This window comes from Drosophila suzukii, chromosome 2L (assembly GCF_043229965.1).
Source record: "Drosophila suzukii chromosome 2L, CBGP_Dsuzu_IsoJpt1.0, whole genome shotgun sequence".
Lineage (NCBI taxonomy): Eukaryota > Metazoa > Arthropoda > Insecta > Diptera > Drosophilidae > Drosophila > Drosophila suzukii.
This window is the reverse complement of record NC_092080.1, coordinates 14,642,202-14,656,231: the sequence shown is the minus strand read 5'-3', so window position 1 is coordinate 14,656,231 and position 14,030 is coordinate 14,642,202. Positions and strand designations below refer to the sequence as shown.

General features: G+C 44.1%; 4 protein-coding genes across 5 annotated transcripts; 3 read left to right on the top strand and 1 right to left on the bottom strand.

Annotated features, from left to right (window-relative positions):
* Window positions 1-237: 237 nt before the first annotated feature.
* On the top strand, window positions 238-3,255 carry l(2)37Cb (lethal (2) 37Cb). Its single transcript, XM_017090133.4, has 4 exons — window positions 238-638; window positions 695-831; window positions 893-2,462; window positions 2,531-3,255. Exons 1-4 carry the CDS (start codon window positions 289-291, stop codon window positions 3,156-3,158), a joined length of 2,685 nt encoding a protein of 894 aa, XP_016945622.2. The 5' UTR covers window positions 238-288; the 3' UTR covers window positions 3,159-3,255.
* A 90-nt stretch (window positions 3,256-3,345) lies between these two features.
* Window positions 3,346-5,360, top strand: Phb1 (prohibitin l(2)37Cc). Its single transcript, XM_017079260.4, has 3 exons — window positions 3,346-3,499; window positions 3,701-4,135; window positions 4,587-5,360. The coding sequence occupies exons 2-3, from the start codon at window positions 3,704-3,706 to the stop codon at window positions 4,983-4,985; spliced, it is 831 nt and encodes a 276-aa protein (XP_016934749.1). The 5' UTR covers window positions 3,346-3,499; window positions 3,701-3,703; the 3' UTR covers window positions 4,986-5,360.
* Window positions 5,361-7,954: 2,594 nt separating this feature from the next.
* Ddc (aromatic-L-amino-acid decarboxylase) lies at window positions 7,955-12,005 on the top strand. 2 transcript variants are annotated; one of them, XM_017079235.4, is made up of 3 exons: window positions 7,955-8,117; window positions 8,962-9,047; window positions 10,297-12,005. In XM_017079235.4, the coding sequence occupies exons 2-3, from the start codon at window positions 8,968-8,970 to the stop codon at window positions 11,642-11,644; spliced, it is 1,428 nt and encodes a 475-aa protein (XP_016934724.3). In that variant the 5' UTR covers window positions 7,955-8,117; window positions 8,962-8,967; the 3' UTR covers window positions 11,645-12,005. The 2 variants fall into 2 exon arrangements, with proteins under 2 accessions (XP_016934724.3, XP_070852650.1); XM_070996549.1 differs by lacking the exon at window positions 7,955-8,117 and adding an exon at window positions 8,765-8,888.
* Window positions 11,909-13,834, bottom strand: LOC108013394 (protein anon-37Cs). Its single transcript, XM_017079249.4, has 2 exons — window positions 13,693-13,834; window positions 11,909-13,593 (listed from the first exon to the last, which is right to left on the bottom strand). Exons 1-2 carry the CDS (start codon window positions 13,698-13,700, stop codon window positions 12,075-12,077), a joined length of 1,527 nt encoding a protein of 508 aa, XP_016934738.3. The 5' UTR covers window positions 13,701-13,834; the 3' UTR covers window positions 11,909-12,074.
* Window positions 13,835-14,030: the final 196 nt, after the last annotated feature.

The window sequence follows — 14,030 nt, the reverse complement described above, 5'->3', positions numbered from 1 at the left end:
GCTAGAAGCGGTCAAACGGTTAAAAATAGCTAGATTTGTGTACCAGCTTTAAATTAAAAATTAAAATAAAAGTGTGATTTAATTACGTGTAATTTATTTGTTTCGAAAACCCCTTTGACTATTATATATTGCTAAGAAATTAGCTGTAATTTGTAATTCAATATTATTTATTGATTTCCTCTCCTAAAAACAGCTAGATTACTAGCTAGAGCTGGCAGTACTATAAGTTATCGAATTATCTATCGGAGCCGGTTTCATTTGTTTATTTATTACTGCAATTTTTGTAAAATGTCGGGTAAAAACCGGAAACGCACGGCCAGCAGCAGCAGCAGCGCCGAGGAGCCAGACAGCGAGGAGGAGTCGCGCCTGAAGGATCTGCAGGAGCGCGATGCGTTTGCCAACAGGCTCAAGCAGCGGGATGATGATCGCACGCGCAAGGTGGTGGAGTCCACCGGCGGTCGCAAGGCCATCGATGAGGCCACCAAGCGCCTGAAGCTGGAGCATGAGGATCGGGACAAGATCGTGCCCCACCTGCGTGTCCAGTCGCGTCGGCAGTACTTGGAGAAGCGCAAGGACGACAAGGTGGCCGAGCTGGAGGCGGACATCCTGGACGATGAATATCTCTTTGATGAGAGCGTGTAGGATGATGGCTTAATCACCTTTTTGTAATCAACTAATCCTGGTTTTCTTGTAGACTAACCAAGCGGGAGAAGGAAGAGCGCCAGTACAAGAAGCAACTGTTGAACATTGCCAAGGAGCATGAAAAGGCGAGGGAATTGGAGCGCGTTCAACGTTATCATATGCCACAGGACTTGAAGAAGGGCGAGCGATGTAAGTGAGCAATGCCTTTTGCCCCACATTGGTAAAATTGTGATCATATTTTATTCTTTAGCCGAGTATGTGGAGGTGGATGACTTTGAGAAGCAACCCAATTCAGAGCAGAAGAAATGGGAGGCGGAGCAGTTGGCCTCGGCTCGTTTTCAGTTCGGTGCCAAGGATGTAAAGGCGGAGGAGGAGTACGAGTTGCTCCTCGACGATCAGATTGATTTCATCCAAGCTCTCACTCTGGACGGAAGTCGCGAAAAATCCTCTAGCCGGCAGCCAGAACTTACGGAGAAGGAGCGCAAACGTCTGACGTTAGATGAGACCAGACGATCACTGCCCGTATATCCCTTCAAGGACGATCTAATAGCTGCTGTGAAGGAGCACCAGGTGCTCATCATCGAAGGTGAAACGGGATCAGGCAAAACAACGCAGGTGCCGCAGTATCTGGTCGATGCTGGTTTTACCAAGGACAAGAAGATGATCGGGTGCACACAACCACGTCGAGTGGCCGCCATGTCGGTGGCAGCGCGTGTGGCCGAGGAAATGGGCGTGAAGCTTGGCAACGAGGTGGGCTACAGCATTCGTTTCGAGGACTGCACCTCAGATCGTACGATTCTCAAGTACATGACTGATGGTACGCTGCATCGAGAGTTCCTCTCGGAACCGGATCTGGCCTCCTACAGTGTGATGATCATCGACGAGGCTCACGAGCGCACATTGCACACGGACATTTTGTTCGGCCTGGTCAAGGATATTGCTCGATTTAGACCCGAGCTTAAGCTGCTTATTTCCAGTGCCACTCTGGATGCAGATAAGTTCTCCGCTTTCTTCGATGATGCCCCCATCTTTCGGATACCCGGTCGCCGCTATCCAGTGGATATCTTCTACACTAAGGCCCCGGAAGCAGACTACATCGATGCGTGTTGCGTTTCAGTTTTGCAGATTCATGCCACTCAACCATTGGGCGATATATTGGTGTTCCTTACGGGCCAGGATGAGATCGAAACTTGCCAAGAGGTTTTGCAGGATCGCGTTAAGCGACTGGGCTCTAAAATACGCGAGCTGATTGTTATTCCCGTCTATGCCAATCTTCCGAGTGATATGCAGGCCAAAATCTTTGAACCCACGCCTCCGAACGCCCGGAAAGTTATCCTGGCCACCAATATCGCAGAGACCTCGCTGACCATCGATAATATCATATATGTGATTGATCCTGGATTCGCCAAGCAGAATAATTTCAACTCCCGTACCGGCATGGAATCGCTGATGGTGGTGCCAATTTCAAAGGCCTCTGCAAATCAGCGAGCGGGCAGAGCGGGACGCACTGCACCAGGAAAGTGTTTCCGTTTGTACACGGCATGGGCATACAAGCACGAACTGGAGGATAACACAGTTCCAGAGATACAGCGTATTAATCTGGGCAATGCGGTGCTGATGCTTAAGGCTCTGGGTATCAACGATCTAATACACTTTGACTTTCTGGATCCTCCGCCGCACGAGACGCTGGTACTGGCTTTGGAGCAACTGTATGCCCTGGGTGCACTGAATCACCATGGAGAGCTGACCAAGCTAGGTCGTCGAATGGCCGAGTTTCCAGTGGATCCCATGATGGGCAAGATGCTGCTAGCAAGCGAAAAGTGAGTATTTTTAAATTAACCTAGATGTTCTTTGTATAATAGCTTGCATATTTTTGTGCCCTTTTAAGATACAAATGCTCGGAGGAAATGGTCACCATTGCAGCCATGCTCTCCGTGAACAGCGCCATCTTCTATAGACCCAAGGACAAAATCATTCACGCAGACACCGCCCGCAAGAACTTCAATCACATGCACGGCGATCACCTGAGTCTGCTGCAGGTGTACAATCAGTGGGCGGAGACGGATTACAGCACCCAGTGGTGCTACGAGAACTTCATCCAGTACAGGTCTATGAAGCGGGCTCGAGATGTGCGTGAACAGCTGGTTGGACTCATGCAGCGTGTGGAAATCGACATGGTCAGCTGCCTGCCAGAGACTGTAAATGTTCGCAAGGCTGCCACCGCTGGATACTTTTACCATGTGGCGCGTCTCTCAAAGGGAGGTCACTACAAGACGATCAAGCACAACCAGACGGTGATGATACATCCAAATTCTTCGCTTTTTGAGGAGCTGCCTCGGTGGGTGCTCTACCATGAGCTGGTATTCACCTCCAAGGAGTACATGCGTCAGGTCATCGAGATCGAGAGCAAGTGGCTGCTGGAGGTGGCACCGCATTATTATAAGGCCAAGGAACTGGAGGATTCAACGAATAAAAAGATGCCAAAGGTCACTGGGCGGGCCGAAATGGCGCACTAATTTGGGGTTTATTAGATTCAAATTAAAAAAAATGTATGTTCCCAAATTTAGGAATGGTTTTTATATTTTACAAAACAGAAAATATTTGTTGATTACATTTGATATTCAAATGTTGGCGCTAAGATAAATTTTTTATTGATAATCTAAAGAAGTGCTCGGTGGTGCCATCTATGTGTCATATTCAAAGCCATTACATAGCAATGTAATCGATAAGTGGTGGCGCCCTGTCAACTCTGTTTTATCGATAACAGTTGCCGTGCGGTTGGATTTTCGTGTTTTGTATTTCAAAGGGCATAATTGCACAATATTTCGATTTAATTGAAACCAAAAAGCTTTAACAAGTAAGTGTGAAGGCGGGGCGAACCATCTGCATTGAAAATTCCACTGAACTGTCTATAGAAACACACAAACAGCACGTTGTCCTCTAGTCATGACGATCTAACCTAAAAAGCTGATGAAATTTCCAAGTCCAGTCGGCTTTTTATTTACATACATAGTTATAAGGCAGTGACAAAATACTTAACGTTTTGTTCTTCCATTAGATAATGGCTGCTCAGTTCTTCAATCGCATCGGCCAAATGGGCCTTGGAGTGGCCGTTTTGGGTGGCGTTGTCAACTCGGCGTTATATAATGTTGAGGGCGGCCACCGGGCGGTCATCTTCGATCGCTTCACCGGCATCAAGGAGAACGTGGTTGGCGAGGGCACCCACTTCTTCATCCCTTGGGTGCAGCGGCCCATCATCTTCGACATCCGCTCGCAGCCCCGCAACGTTCCCGTGATCACCGGCAGCAAGGATCTACAGAATGTCAACATCACGCTCCGCATCCTGTACCGTCCCATTCCCGACCAGCTGCCCAAGATCTACACGATCCTCGGCCAGGACTACGATGAGCGTGTCCTGCCCTCCATTGCTCCCGAGGTGCTGAAGGCTGTGGTCGCCCAATTCGATGCCGGCGAGCTGATCACCCAGCGTGAGGTGGGTAGCACCAGAGAAGATTCCTTCGTTGGTTGGCAGAAATCTGGGTTCTTAGAGCAGAGGAATTGGTTGTATAATATATATAACTTCCAGCAGTACCAGCTTATAAGAATAGGAACCTTAAGATATAGATGTCCGTTGCTATGCCGTATAATTTGTATATACCTACCCAGCATATTCTGAAATTGTTACATAGGACCCATTTGTCTGTTTATACTCGTAGATCTTAATATTTGGATTGAATTTGTCTACATATTTTGAAGAATTATTACCATTTTTTCCGTTATATTTTGTTAATCAGAACATAGAGATAATCAAGTAATCGAATCAAGCTAAGTATTCTATTTACCTCTTGAACTAGTGAGAATCAGTCGGTCAAATCAACATCTTATAGATAATCAAACTGCTTTAATTTCTTTAACACCTATTAAATACATTTACCCCCTTGCAGATGGTGTCCCAGCGTGTTTCCCAGGAGCTGACCATCCGTGCCAAGCAGTTCGGCTTCATTCTGGACGACATCTCGCTCACACACTTGACCTTTGGTCGGGAGTTTACGCTGGCCGTCGAGATGAAGCAGGTGGCCCAGCAGGAGGCTGAGAAGGCTCGTTTCGTCGTGGAGAAGGCCGAGCAGCAGAAGCTGGCCTCGATCATTTCCGCGGAGGGTGACGCCGAAGCCGCTGGCCTGCTGGCCAAGTCGTTCGGCGAGGCCGGCGACGGTCTGGTGGAGCTGCGACGTATCGAGGCCGCCGAGGATATCGCCTACCAGCTATCCAGGTCTCGCGGAGTAGCCTACTTGCCCAGCGGACAGAGCACGCTGCTCAATCTGCCATCCACCATCGCGCAGTAGCTGGGTGCATCTAGTTCCGTTAAGTTGTAACTACCTATAGCATTTACTAAGTACTTTTCGATTTTGTTTCTGCTGAAATATGCACTACTCTAATGCGTTCGCCCGACTGACTGGAGAATATTAAGCGAAACAACCAAAATTTGTCTCATGTAATCGGTTTTTCCATTATCTTCCCGATCGGGTTTAAAATCCGGTCACAGTGCGCGCTCCAAATGCGTCTCAACTTTTGTTGTTTCCGTTTGAGTCGTTGGTGTGCGCGTCCTGCTGAATTGGTCCTTAAGATCTGCATCTGGCTAAGACAACTCCAGTGTATAAAAGAAACACAGACCACAAGAAAATTTCATTATGAGAAAACACAATAAATAATAAACCCTACTTGAGCTGCCTTTCTAATTCGGGATGATTATTTTGTAATTAGGTTACTAAATAATTAAGATGAAATAATGAGAAAAGGGAAACAGGGCCGTTGTATAATTAACTCGATTATATTTTTAGAAAGCTACCAGTTTTGGATGTAATCGTTTATGACATTGGATTACAACATATTTGAATTGGTTTATATATATATTTGTATTCCCGTTACTCGTAGAGTAAGAAGGGTATATGAGATTCGTCGGAAAGTACGTAAAAGGTAAAAGAAAGAGTTTCCGACCCTTTAAGGGGTATATATTCTTGATCGGTATAACTAGTCGAGTCGAACTAGCCGCAGATTCCAGAGATTCTTGCGCTGCGCAAGTTGATTTAATCTGGCGCCCACATTTGTGAAGATGTGGTTACACTTTTACAATGGGATTTTGTTTTAATTATGTTCAAATACCCATCTACATATAGTTAATATCAAACGATTCATTATGAAGTTATGAAAAAATTAGGAAAAAGCTCTAGCTGGCGCTTTTCAATCTCGGAAAAAGTAGCTTTTCTGCTGGGATTACTCCCTTTAGCAGAGTAACAGGTATTCGATAGTCGAGAGTCAGTTTTTTTTCAATTTAATTTAATTCATAAACAAATTAAATCTTGCTGTACTTTCAATTTTTATGAATTTATACATGTAAACTATGGTTTCAAAGACCTTATACCCAGTTAATAGTTATCGCTTTACAGAGGCGTCGCCTTGAATGTCAAAAATCTTGATAAAGCCGAAAACAATTCTTGTGTACCATGATTTTTACTAGCCAAATTGATTATTATCAGTCGTATCGCTCACTATTAAATACGTGCCCCTTTAAAGCTCCGCTATTTGATACGGACCAAATATTCCATGGCCTATCTCCACTCTCTTTCACCTCTTCTGCTTTGTTATGCAATCCCCCTCTTCAAGGCGCCATTCGACCCCCATAAACGCCATGGTCTACTATTCATTCGCAACTCAAGTCAGCCATAAATCAAATTGTAGTATTCTATGCCCCAATCCTACCGAACTTCAGCCACCCGTAAAGAAGCACAATGTGGGTGGCTGGGTGTTTTGGGAGGCTGGATGGTTAGGTGGTTGGGTGGTTGGGTGGTGCACCCAACGCATTAAAATCGAAAGCAGAGCCGTTGGCATGGCATATAAATCTGTTGATTCAGTCAAGTGATTTGCCAAAGTGGCTTCGTTGAAATGTCAGGCACACACACTTCTTTCGCACTCAGCAACAGTTGGTCCACCCGCAGGACTCCCATCAACCCCAAACGAAAAAAAAAATGGTATGATATAATAATTAAATTTAATGACGTAAAATCATTTTGGTGCTGATACTTATTTTCAATTTTTAAATAACACTTGTGAGTGGGTGACATTTTCAACACTAACTCAAAAAAAAAAAATATTTTTTTTCAGGATAGGGATTTGAATTTGCATTTTTGCCACAATTAAAAAATATTCTGCTTTATGTAAAAAGTGGTAAGTTCATCTCATCTTCATTTAATTTTTTTAAATACATATACAAATGAATTGAAAGTAATCAAGTTTCCTCTTTTTTCTCTGTGCAATTCCTACTCCTACTTCCATTTAAAAGGCTCAACCTAGCCCACTTCCCCTAGTACAATGGGAAAGTGAGTGAGGATGCGATTATTTGACGTCACAAACCCATGAGCGGTTCAAAATCACGTCATACGTATATGATGCTTTGAAAACCGGTTCCGCAGATGCGCGTAAAGCGTGCCATTCGCAGTATAATCCATTTCTTGCCTCTTCTATGAATTTTAATTTGTTTATCTTATTTTGTGTGATTTTTTATTTTCTGCGGAGCTCAAGAAAAACCCTGCTTTCAGTGACTCATGAAGGGGGATTCCTGCCGCGATCGCTCTCTTTTTCTTAAGGTGGAGTTGAGCAGCACGTAAGGAGAATACAAATCAATGTGCTTTAATGGCTTTATAAAGAAGATTTAAATTGTTTTACATTTTTTATCCCAGCGTTCAGAATTTTAAAAACTTAATAATAATATTAGGCTTGTTACCAATATTTTATTAGTTTTTTTTATAAGCTGTAAAATAATTTTGTGGTTAAAAGGAAGTAGTACAAATTGATGAAGGTTTCTTAAAAATGGTTTATTTTCAACAAAAAAAAACATATTAAGTATTGTTGCAGTTTTGTAGGCTCTTTGAGCATTAAGCTAATAAATAATATATAATAATGTGGAAGAAATTATTATAAGCCCGGAAAAATATTTTATATATTTAAAACTACCAAAATATTTAAGGATATCTTTTTGAAGCTGATATAGGTAGAATTCAAAACTTCAGGGGATCCTGTACAGTAAACACCACCTTTTCTGATAACAAGTTTACTTCCCAGTTTACTGAGTCACCCACAAATTAATGCATGTTCCTTAAAAATCACCCAAAATCACCTGTAGAACGTGCAGAATGTATTTTAACAACCCGCCGCCGAAGTTCAGCGGCAGTGGATGTGGATTGAAATTGAACCGGTCCTGCGGAACTCGCAGCGCAGCTGGCCGGGCTTTAAAAGCCTTGGCCAAGAGCGAGCAGCGCTCAGTTAAGAGGCGAACGTCGAGCGCACAGCAGCCCATTTAAGCGATTCCACACAGAATATACTATAAATAGTTGCAGCTGAAAAACACCAAGGCAAACTCAAGTTGGGCAAAGATTTAGTTCGAAACGGAAACAAAGCTCGACAAGTGCAAATAATTAAAGGTAGTTAGTTAAAGTGTACACGTGTGTGCCTTTGGGTTTTTAAATACCCGGAGTGCTTGGCCAACATAATGAGTGCATGCAAAAAAATTCATTTCGGGGCTAACGCTGCGTATACTTAATGTGGTTTAAGATTATGTACATTTTATATATGTATCTAAAACTGGGCATCTAGCCTTGCTTTACTTTAATTTCCACTCTCGTCTCAGCATTCTTAAATGCCTAATTTTTCCAACTTTTGGTATCTGCATGTTTGTGTATCTATTAAAATTTGTTTTTGTGTGCTTATTTGCTGGCAACAAGTCTCTATCTCAATGCCAACTTGTTTAAGTTGATAAAATGTGAATTGAGAAAAAATAATCCAGTAATAATTAATGCAAGAATGCATTAAACATTCTAATTATCATATTCATTAACAGTTCATACTTAATCAAAGCATCCAAGCAAAACAAAAACACTTTCTAGTATTTGTTAAAGGAATTAACTTCATTTTCATTCTATGTAATTAAAAGCTTAGTTCATTATTAAGTAATCACTAACTTACAAATCGCAACTGCTAATGATAAGCATTATCTACAAATAACCCATAAGCACCATTTTAATAATCGCACATGTTCCCTTCTATCAGCACTAATCTCTTGAATCCATTATAAAAAAAACTTCACCAATCTAAAAATGAGCAAATTGCCCACTAATAACATTAGCCCATCAAAACAAAGTAATGGTAATGGTAAAGCTAACATTTTGGAAGATAAGCTGGATCCCAAGGTTTCGGTATGTCTATAGGGTTTTCCAAGCCCCAACCAAAAATCCATATTGACCTATTTATTTTACCCCGCACCAAAAGATCGACATGGAGGCACCAGAGTTCAAAGATTTTGCCAAAACAATGGTGGATTTTATAGCCGAGTATTTGGAGAACATACGCGAAAGGTAAGCAATTAACTTAAATTACATTTGATTTGTCTCACTCGGTGATACATATAGAATTTATTTATATGGAATCTGTTGCTTGACCTCAACGCTTTCCGTTCAATTTGAAAGTTCGTTCTGTTCGATTCCGGGCAAGTGAATGACATTTAGCACACGTTTGAGCATTAGTCATGGGAAAGTCGCGCCAATCGGACCTTTGCATTGTTAAATATATATATTATAAATATTTTTTAAGCGGCCTTCTCACTTAGCTCTAATGCCAATTACTTTCACAGTTTTTTTGCCATTGCTTTTGAGCCTAAAACTAATTAATTATTGCGGCAGTAAAAAGGTTTTTTAAAGTTGGCGTGTCAAGGTCGATTTTTATGTAGATATAATTGTACTATACTACAAACACCTTGGCCAAAAACGACTGGGGTTTCATAATTCTTGGGCAATTCTAACGGTTTCGTTTCCATCACCTTGAAAATCCGAGTCGGTAAAGTAATCAATTTTATTACATTGTATTATAAAGAGCACCTGCTGAGATTGCTCGCCCATTTGCAGTCGCTGAAATTATAAATTTATAAACTGGTTATCTTAAAATCAACTTTTACTAATGACAATGACTATATATTTTTATTGAATTTATTTATAAAGGAAAGTTGTATAACTTTTGATTCTTTGAGACTATATTATTTTTAGGTTGTAGTATCTTAAAATTTCAAAGAATTTTATATTTCCATTTATTTTTTCTTATCGCCTGAGATTTTAACGTGATTTGAAACAGAAGACAAACTAAATTATGTCAATATCAGCTTTTGCTATCTTTAACGGTAAAATTATTAATTTATAAACAGGTTATTTTAAAATCAACTTTTACTAATGACAATGACTAATTATTATGATTGAACTTATTTATAAAGGAGAATATATTTTTGGGTTTTTTGGCGTTTTATATTATATATTTTTCATAATTTTTTCTTTTTTATTAATTTTTTCTAAGCCCCAGAGATTTCCCCTTGAATTGGTATAGAAATCCTGTCGTTATCAGCTTTTGCTATCTTTATCCTTTCCATTAACACTTTGTTACATATTCCTATTGATTTTTACTCCCACTGGCAACAAGTGGGGGATGCTTCTCCCACTCCTACTCGCCCGATTCCTGATTGCTTTGTGGGCTAACTGAGTTTCACAGTCAATTAGCAAGAAGCTTTTCCTGAATGGGCCAAATGAAATCAAGAGGCTAATGCAATTATCCTTTTTACAGGCGCGTTCTGCCGGAAGTGAAGCCCGGGTACCTGAAGCCCTTGATTCCGGATGAGGCGCCCGAGAAGCCGGAGAAGTGGCAGGATGTGATGGAGGACATCGAGCGCGTCATCATGCCGGGAGTGACCCACTGGCACAGTCCCAAGTTCCACGCCTACTTCCCCACGGCCAACTCGTATCCAGCGATTGTGGCCGATATGCTGAGTGGTGCTATTGCCTGTATAGGATTCACGTGGATCGCCAGTCCAGCGTGCACGGAACTGGAAGTGGTCATGATGGATTGGCTGGGCAAGATGCTGGATTTGCCCGCCGAATTCTTGGCCTGTTCGGGTGGCAAGGGAGGCGGTGTCATCCAGGGAACGGCCAGTGAGTCCACACTGGTAGCTCTCCTGGGAGCCAAGGCCAAAAAGGTGAAGGAAGTGAAGGAGGAGCATCCGGAGTGGGATGAGCACACCATCTTGGGCAAGCTGGTGGGCTATTGTTCGGACCAAGCTCACTCTTCCGTGGAAAGGGCTGGTCTTCTGGGAGGTGTAAGGCTTCGTTCGGTGCCCTCGGAAAATCACCGGATGCGTGGTGATGCTTTGGATGCGGCCATCAAAGAGGATCTGGCCAAGGGTTTGATTCCCTTCTACGCCGTCGTTACCCTGGGCACCACCAACTCCTGTGCCTTCGACTACCTGGACGAGTGTGGACCCGTGGGCAACAAGCACAATGTGTGGATCCATGTGGATGCCGCCTATGCCGGTTCCGCTTTCATCTGTCCCGAGTATCGCCACCTGATGAAGGGCATCGAATCAGCAGACTCCTTCAACTTCAACCCACACAAATGGATGCTGGTGAACTTTGACTGCTCGGCCATGTGGCTTAAGGATCCCAGTTGGGTGGTCAACGCCTTCAATGTAGATCCCCTTTACCTGAAGCACGATATGCAGGGATCAGCTCCGGATTACCGCCACTGGCAAATCCCATTGGGACGTCGTTTCCGCGCCTTGAAGCTCTGGTTCGTCCTGCGACTCTACGGCGTGGAGAATCTCCAGGCACACATCCGTAGGCATTGCAATTTTGCCAAGCAATTCGGTGATCTCTGTGTGGCGGACTCCAGATTCGAACTGGCCGCCGAGGTGAATATGGGGCTGGTCTGTTTCCGTTTGAAGGGCAACAACGAGCAGAATGAAGTTCTGCTGAAGCGTATCAATGGACGCGGCAACATCCACATGGTTCCTGCCAAAATCAAGGATGTGTACTTCCTGCGTATGGCCATTTGCTCACGTTTTACCCAGTCCGAGGATATGGAGTACTCCTGGAAGGAGGTCAGTGCCGCTGCTGATGAATTGGAAAAGGAGAAGTAATGTGGTTGTAAAAGGGTCTGTTTCGGGTTTTCTATAAAAGAAAATAGAACAATTTCATTATTACAAAATGTTAACGAATGGACCAAGCTACCACAAGTATTTCGACTTTAAAGTTAAGTATTGTAATGGTAACATTATGTGAAATTAATAACGAAACAGACCTTTAACTCATTTGCGACATGTTTAGGGAATTTACATCGCAATAAAAGATGGCAGGCTTACTCTCCTCCATCGCTTCATTAGTATTTAAGTGTCCTATCATCGTATTGTTGATGTTGTTAATGCTTTTATTGTTAACGTTCTACGCCTATTTAAGACATATTGTATTCTGCTTAAAAATACAAACGATTGTAACTATAAATTTTGACTAGTTTGATTCTATGCCGATACTTTGTACAATTTTGGAGCCAATTTGGATTTTCGATTGCATTTAAACACATTGCATGCTCTTGAAATAAAAGTCAATGATGCGTTGGGCCTCTCGGATGCCACTGGAGCGGGCAGCATCGATGGTTCCAAAGCCTTTGAGAGAGGTTGCATCCCCAGCAAAGAGTAGACTTGGCGATTTCTCTCCCAGCGGGGCAGCCAGTCGCTGGACATCACGGGCACTGCTGCTGGTGGAGAAGTAGGGACGTCCGCCTAGGTAGCAAGCCGATGTGCTCCAGTTGGAGCGAAGCAGTTCCTGTGGGTACGGCACTAGGTGATTGCTTATGCAGCGCCTTAGCAGTCCAGTAATTTGCTCCAAGAGCTTGTCGTCGGGCAGCTTCTCAATCTCCTCGTAGTAGCCGCCACCCACATGGACCTCCAGCACATGCTGACTGCTGGGCACCTGGCTGATCTCCACCACTTGCTGCGTCCAGTTGCGTTCCGCTTGCTGTTCCAGGGCGGGATTGAGGACGGTACCCAGTGGCCGCAGGTTGCTCTTTAGCCAGCGGCTAATGGGCTTTTTGTACGAGAGATATATCTTTAGGGGATTGCCAAAGCCAAGGTTGCGTATGGCCTGCATCTTGTCCAGCGGTAGCGTGGGTCGGAACAGGATGCCCGCAAAGTTTTTTAACACGCCAAGCGGCAAAGTACAAATGATGTGATCCGCGCTGTACAGGCTCCCATCCAAACAGCCCACACTCTTCAGCGGCGCAGGCGTCCACTGAATCTGGCCAACTGGCTTGCCGGTCTGCAGTTGTTCCTTGCCCAGATGCTGTATGAGATCATCTACCACATTATCCAGCCCGGTGGGCACAAATAGCGGACGCAGATCCTGCTGCACTGGACACTTGGTAATGTGCTCGATGTTTACGTACTCTAGACAGCAGCCCAGGATGCTGCCGAACTCCTTAAACAGCGACTGAAAGATCTTGCGTGCCGCCAGCTGATCCTCCGGCTTTGGAAAGGAGGCGCCAATAATGCGATCACTTTCCGTCCTAAAGTAGTTCATCACATTGTCCAGAGAGTGCAGGTCACCGCCAGACTTAACTCGATCGGAGAGCTTAAAGCCACGGCAGAGCTGCCGGAACATGGCGTCGATAAGCTCCACCATGGCTGGCTTGATGTGAGCACCTTCTTGCTCCACCTCGACATATGTGGGACGCTCCGGCTGCTTTATCTGCTTGCCCAAGCCTTCGGTGTTGCGCAGTAGTTCGTATATCGAGTCCTGGGACCCATCGATCTTGACCCACTTGGCCCCCAGCTCACAGTAGGTGTCGCCAAAGCGCTTGGTGTTTATCCGGCCGCCATAGCGATCGGTGGCCTCCAGGACCATGGTGCGCCGGAAACCGTGGGACAAGAGATGTTGGGCGGCCGAGAGACCGGCGAGTCCAGCGCCGATTACCACTATCCGGGCATTCTGGCGAGCAGCCTCGAGATCCGGACTGCGGCATTGGTGGTCCCCGAGGTGATCCGCCTGGAGCACCCGTGCATTGTATAAGCTGCGCCTGCTGGCCAGTTTATAACTACGGGTAACAAGAAAAGGTGGTTTTAGTTTGTGGTGCACTCCGCCTGTGTCATCTGCATAGAAAACCTGTAGAGCGTCACAGCGGAATTTCACTTACCATTGCATGGCAAGCGGCTGGTTTCCTGACGTTCCGAATTTTGTTTTAAATTTGGTTTGTTTACAATTTTGTCGTTTTTCAAAATTTCGTTGTGAGAACTAGAGGTGGCATGCTAAACTATCGATTTCTGACCTTGGCGTGCCTATCGATAGGCCCGTAGGAATAGTATCGATATTTGGTCGTAATGTTTTTGAGAAAAGGCAGCCACCCTTAGGCGCCAAAAAATTTGATTTGAATTTTATTTAAAATAATTTCCATATTGGTCTTCCGCGGGATAAGACCGTAATACAATCAATACTTAGTGGAAAGTTTTACCCTAAACTGAGTTCAACTACGAA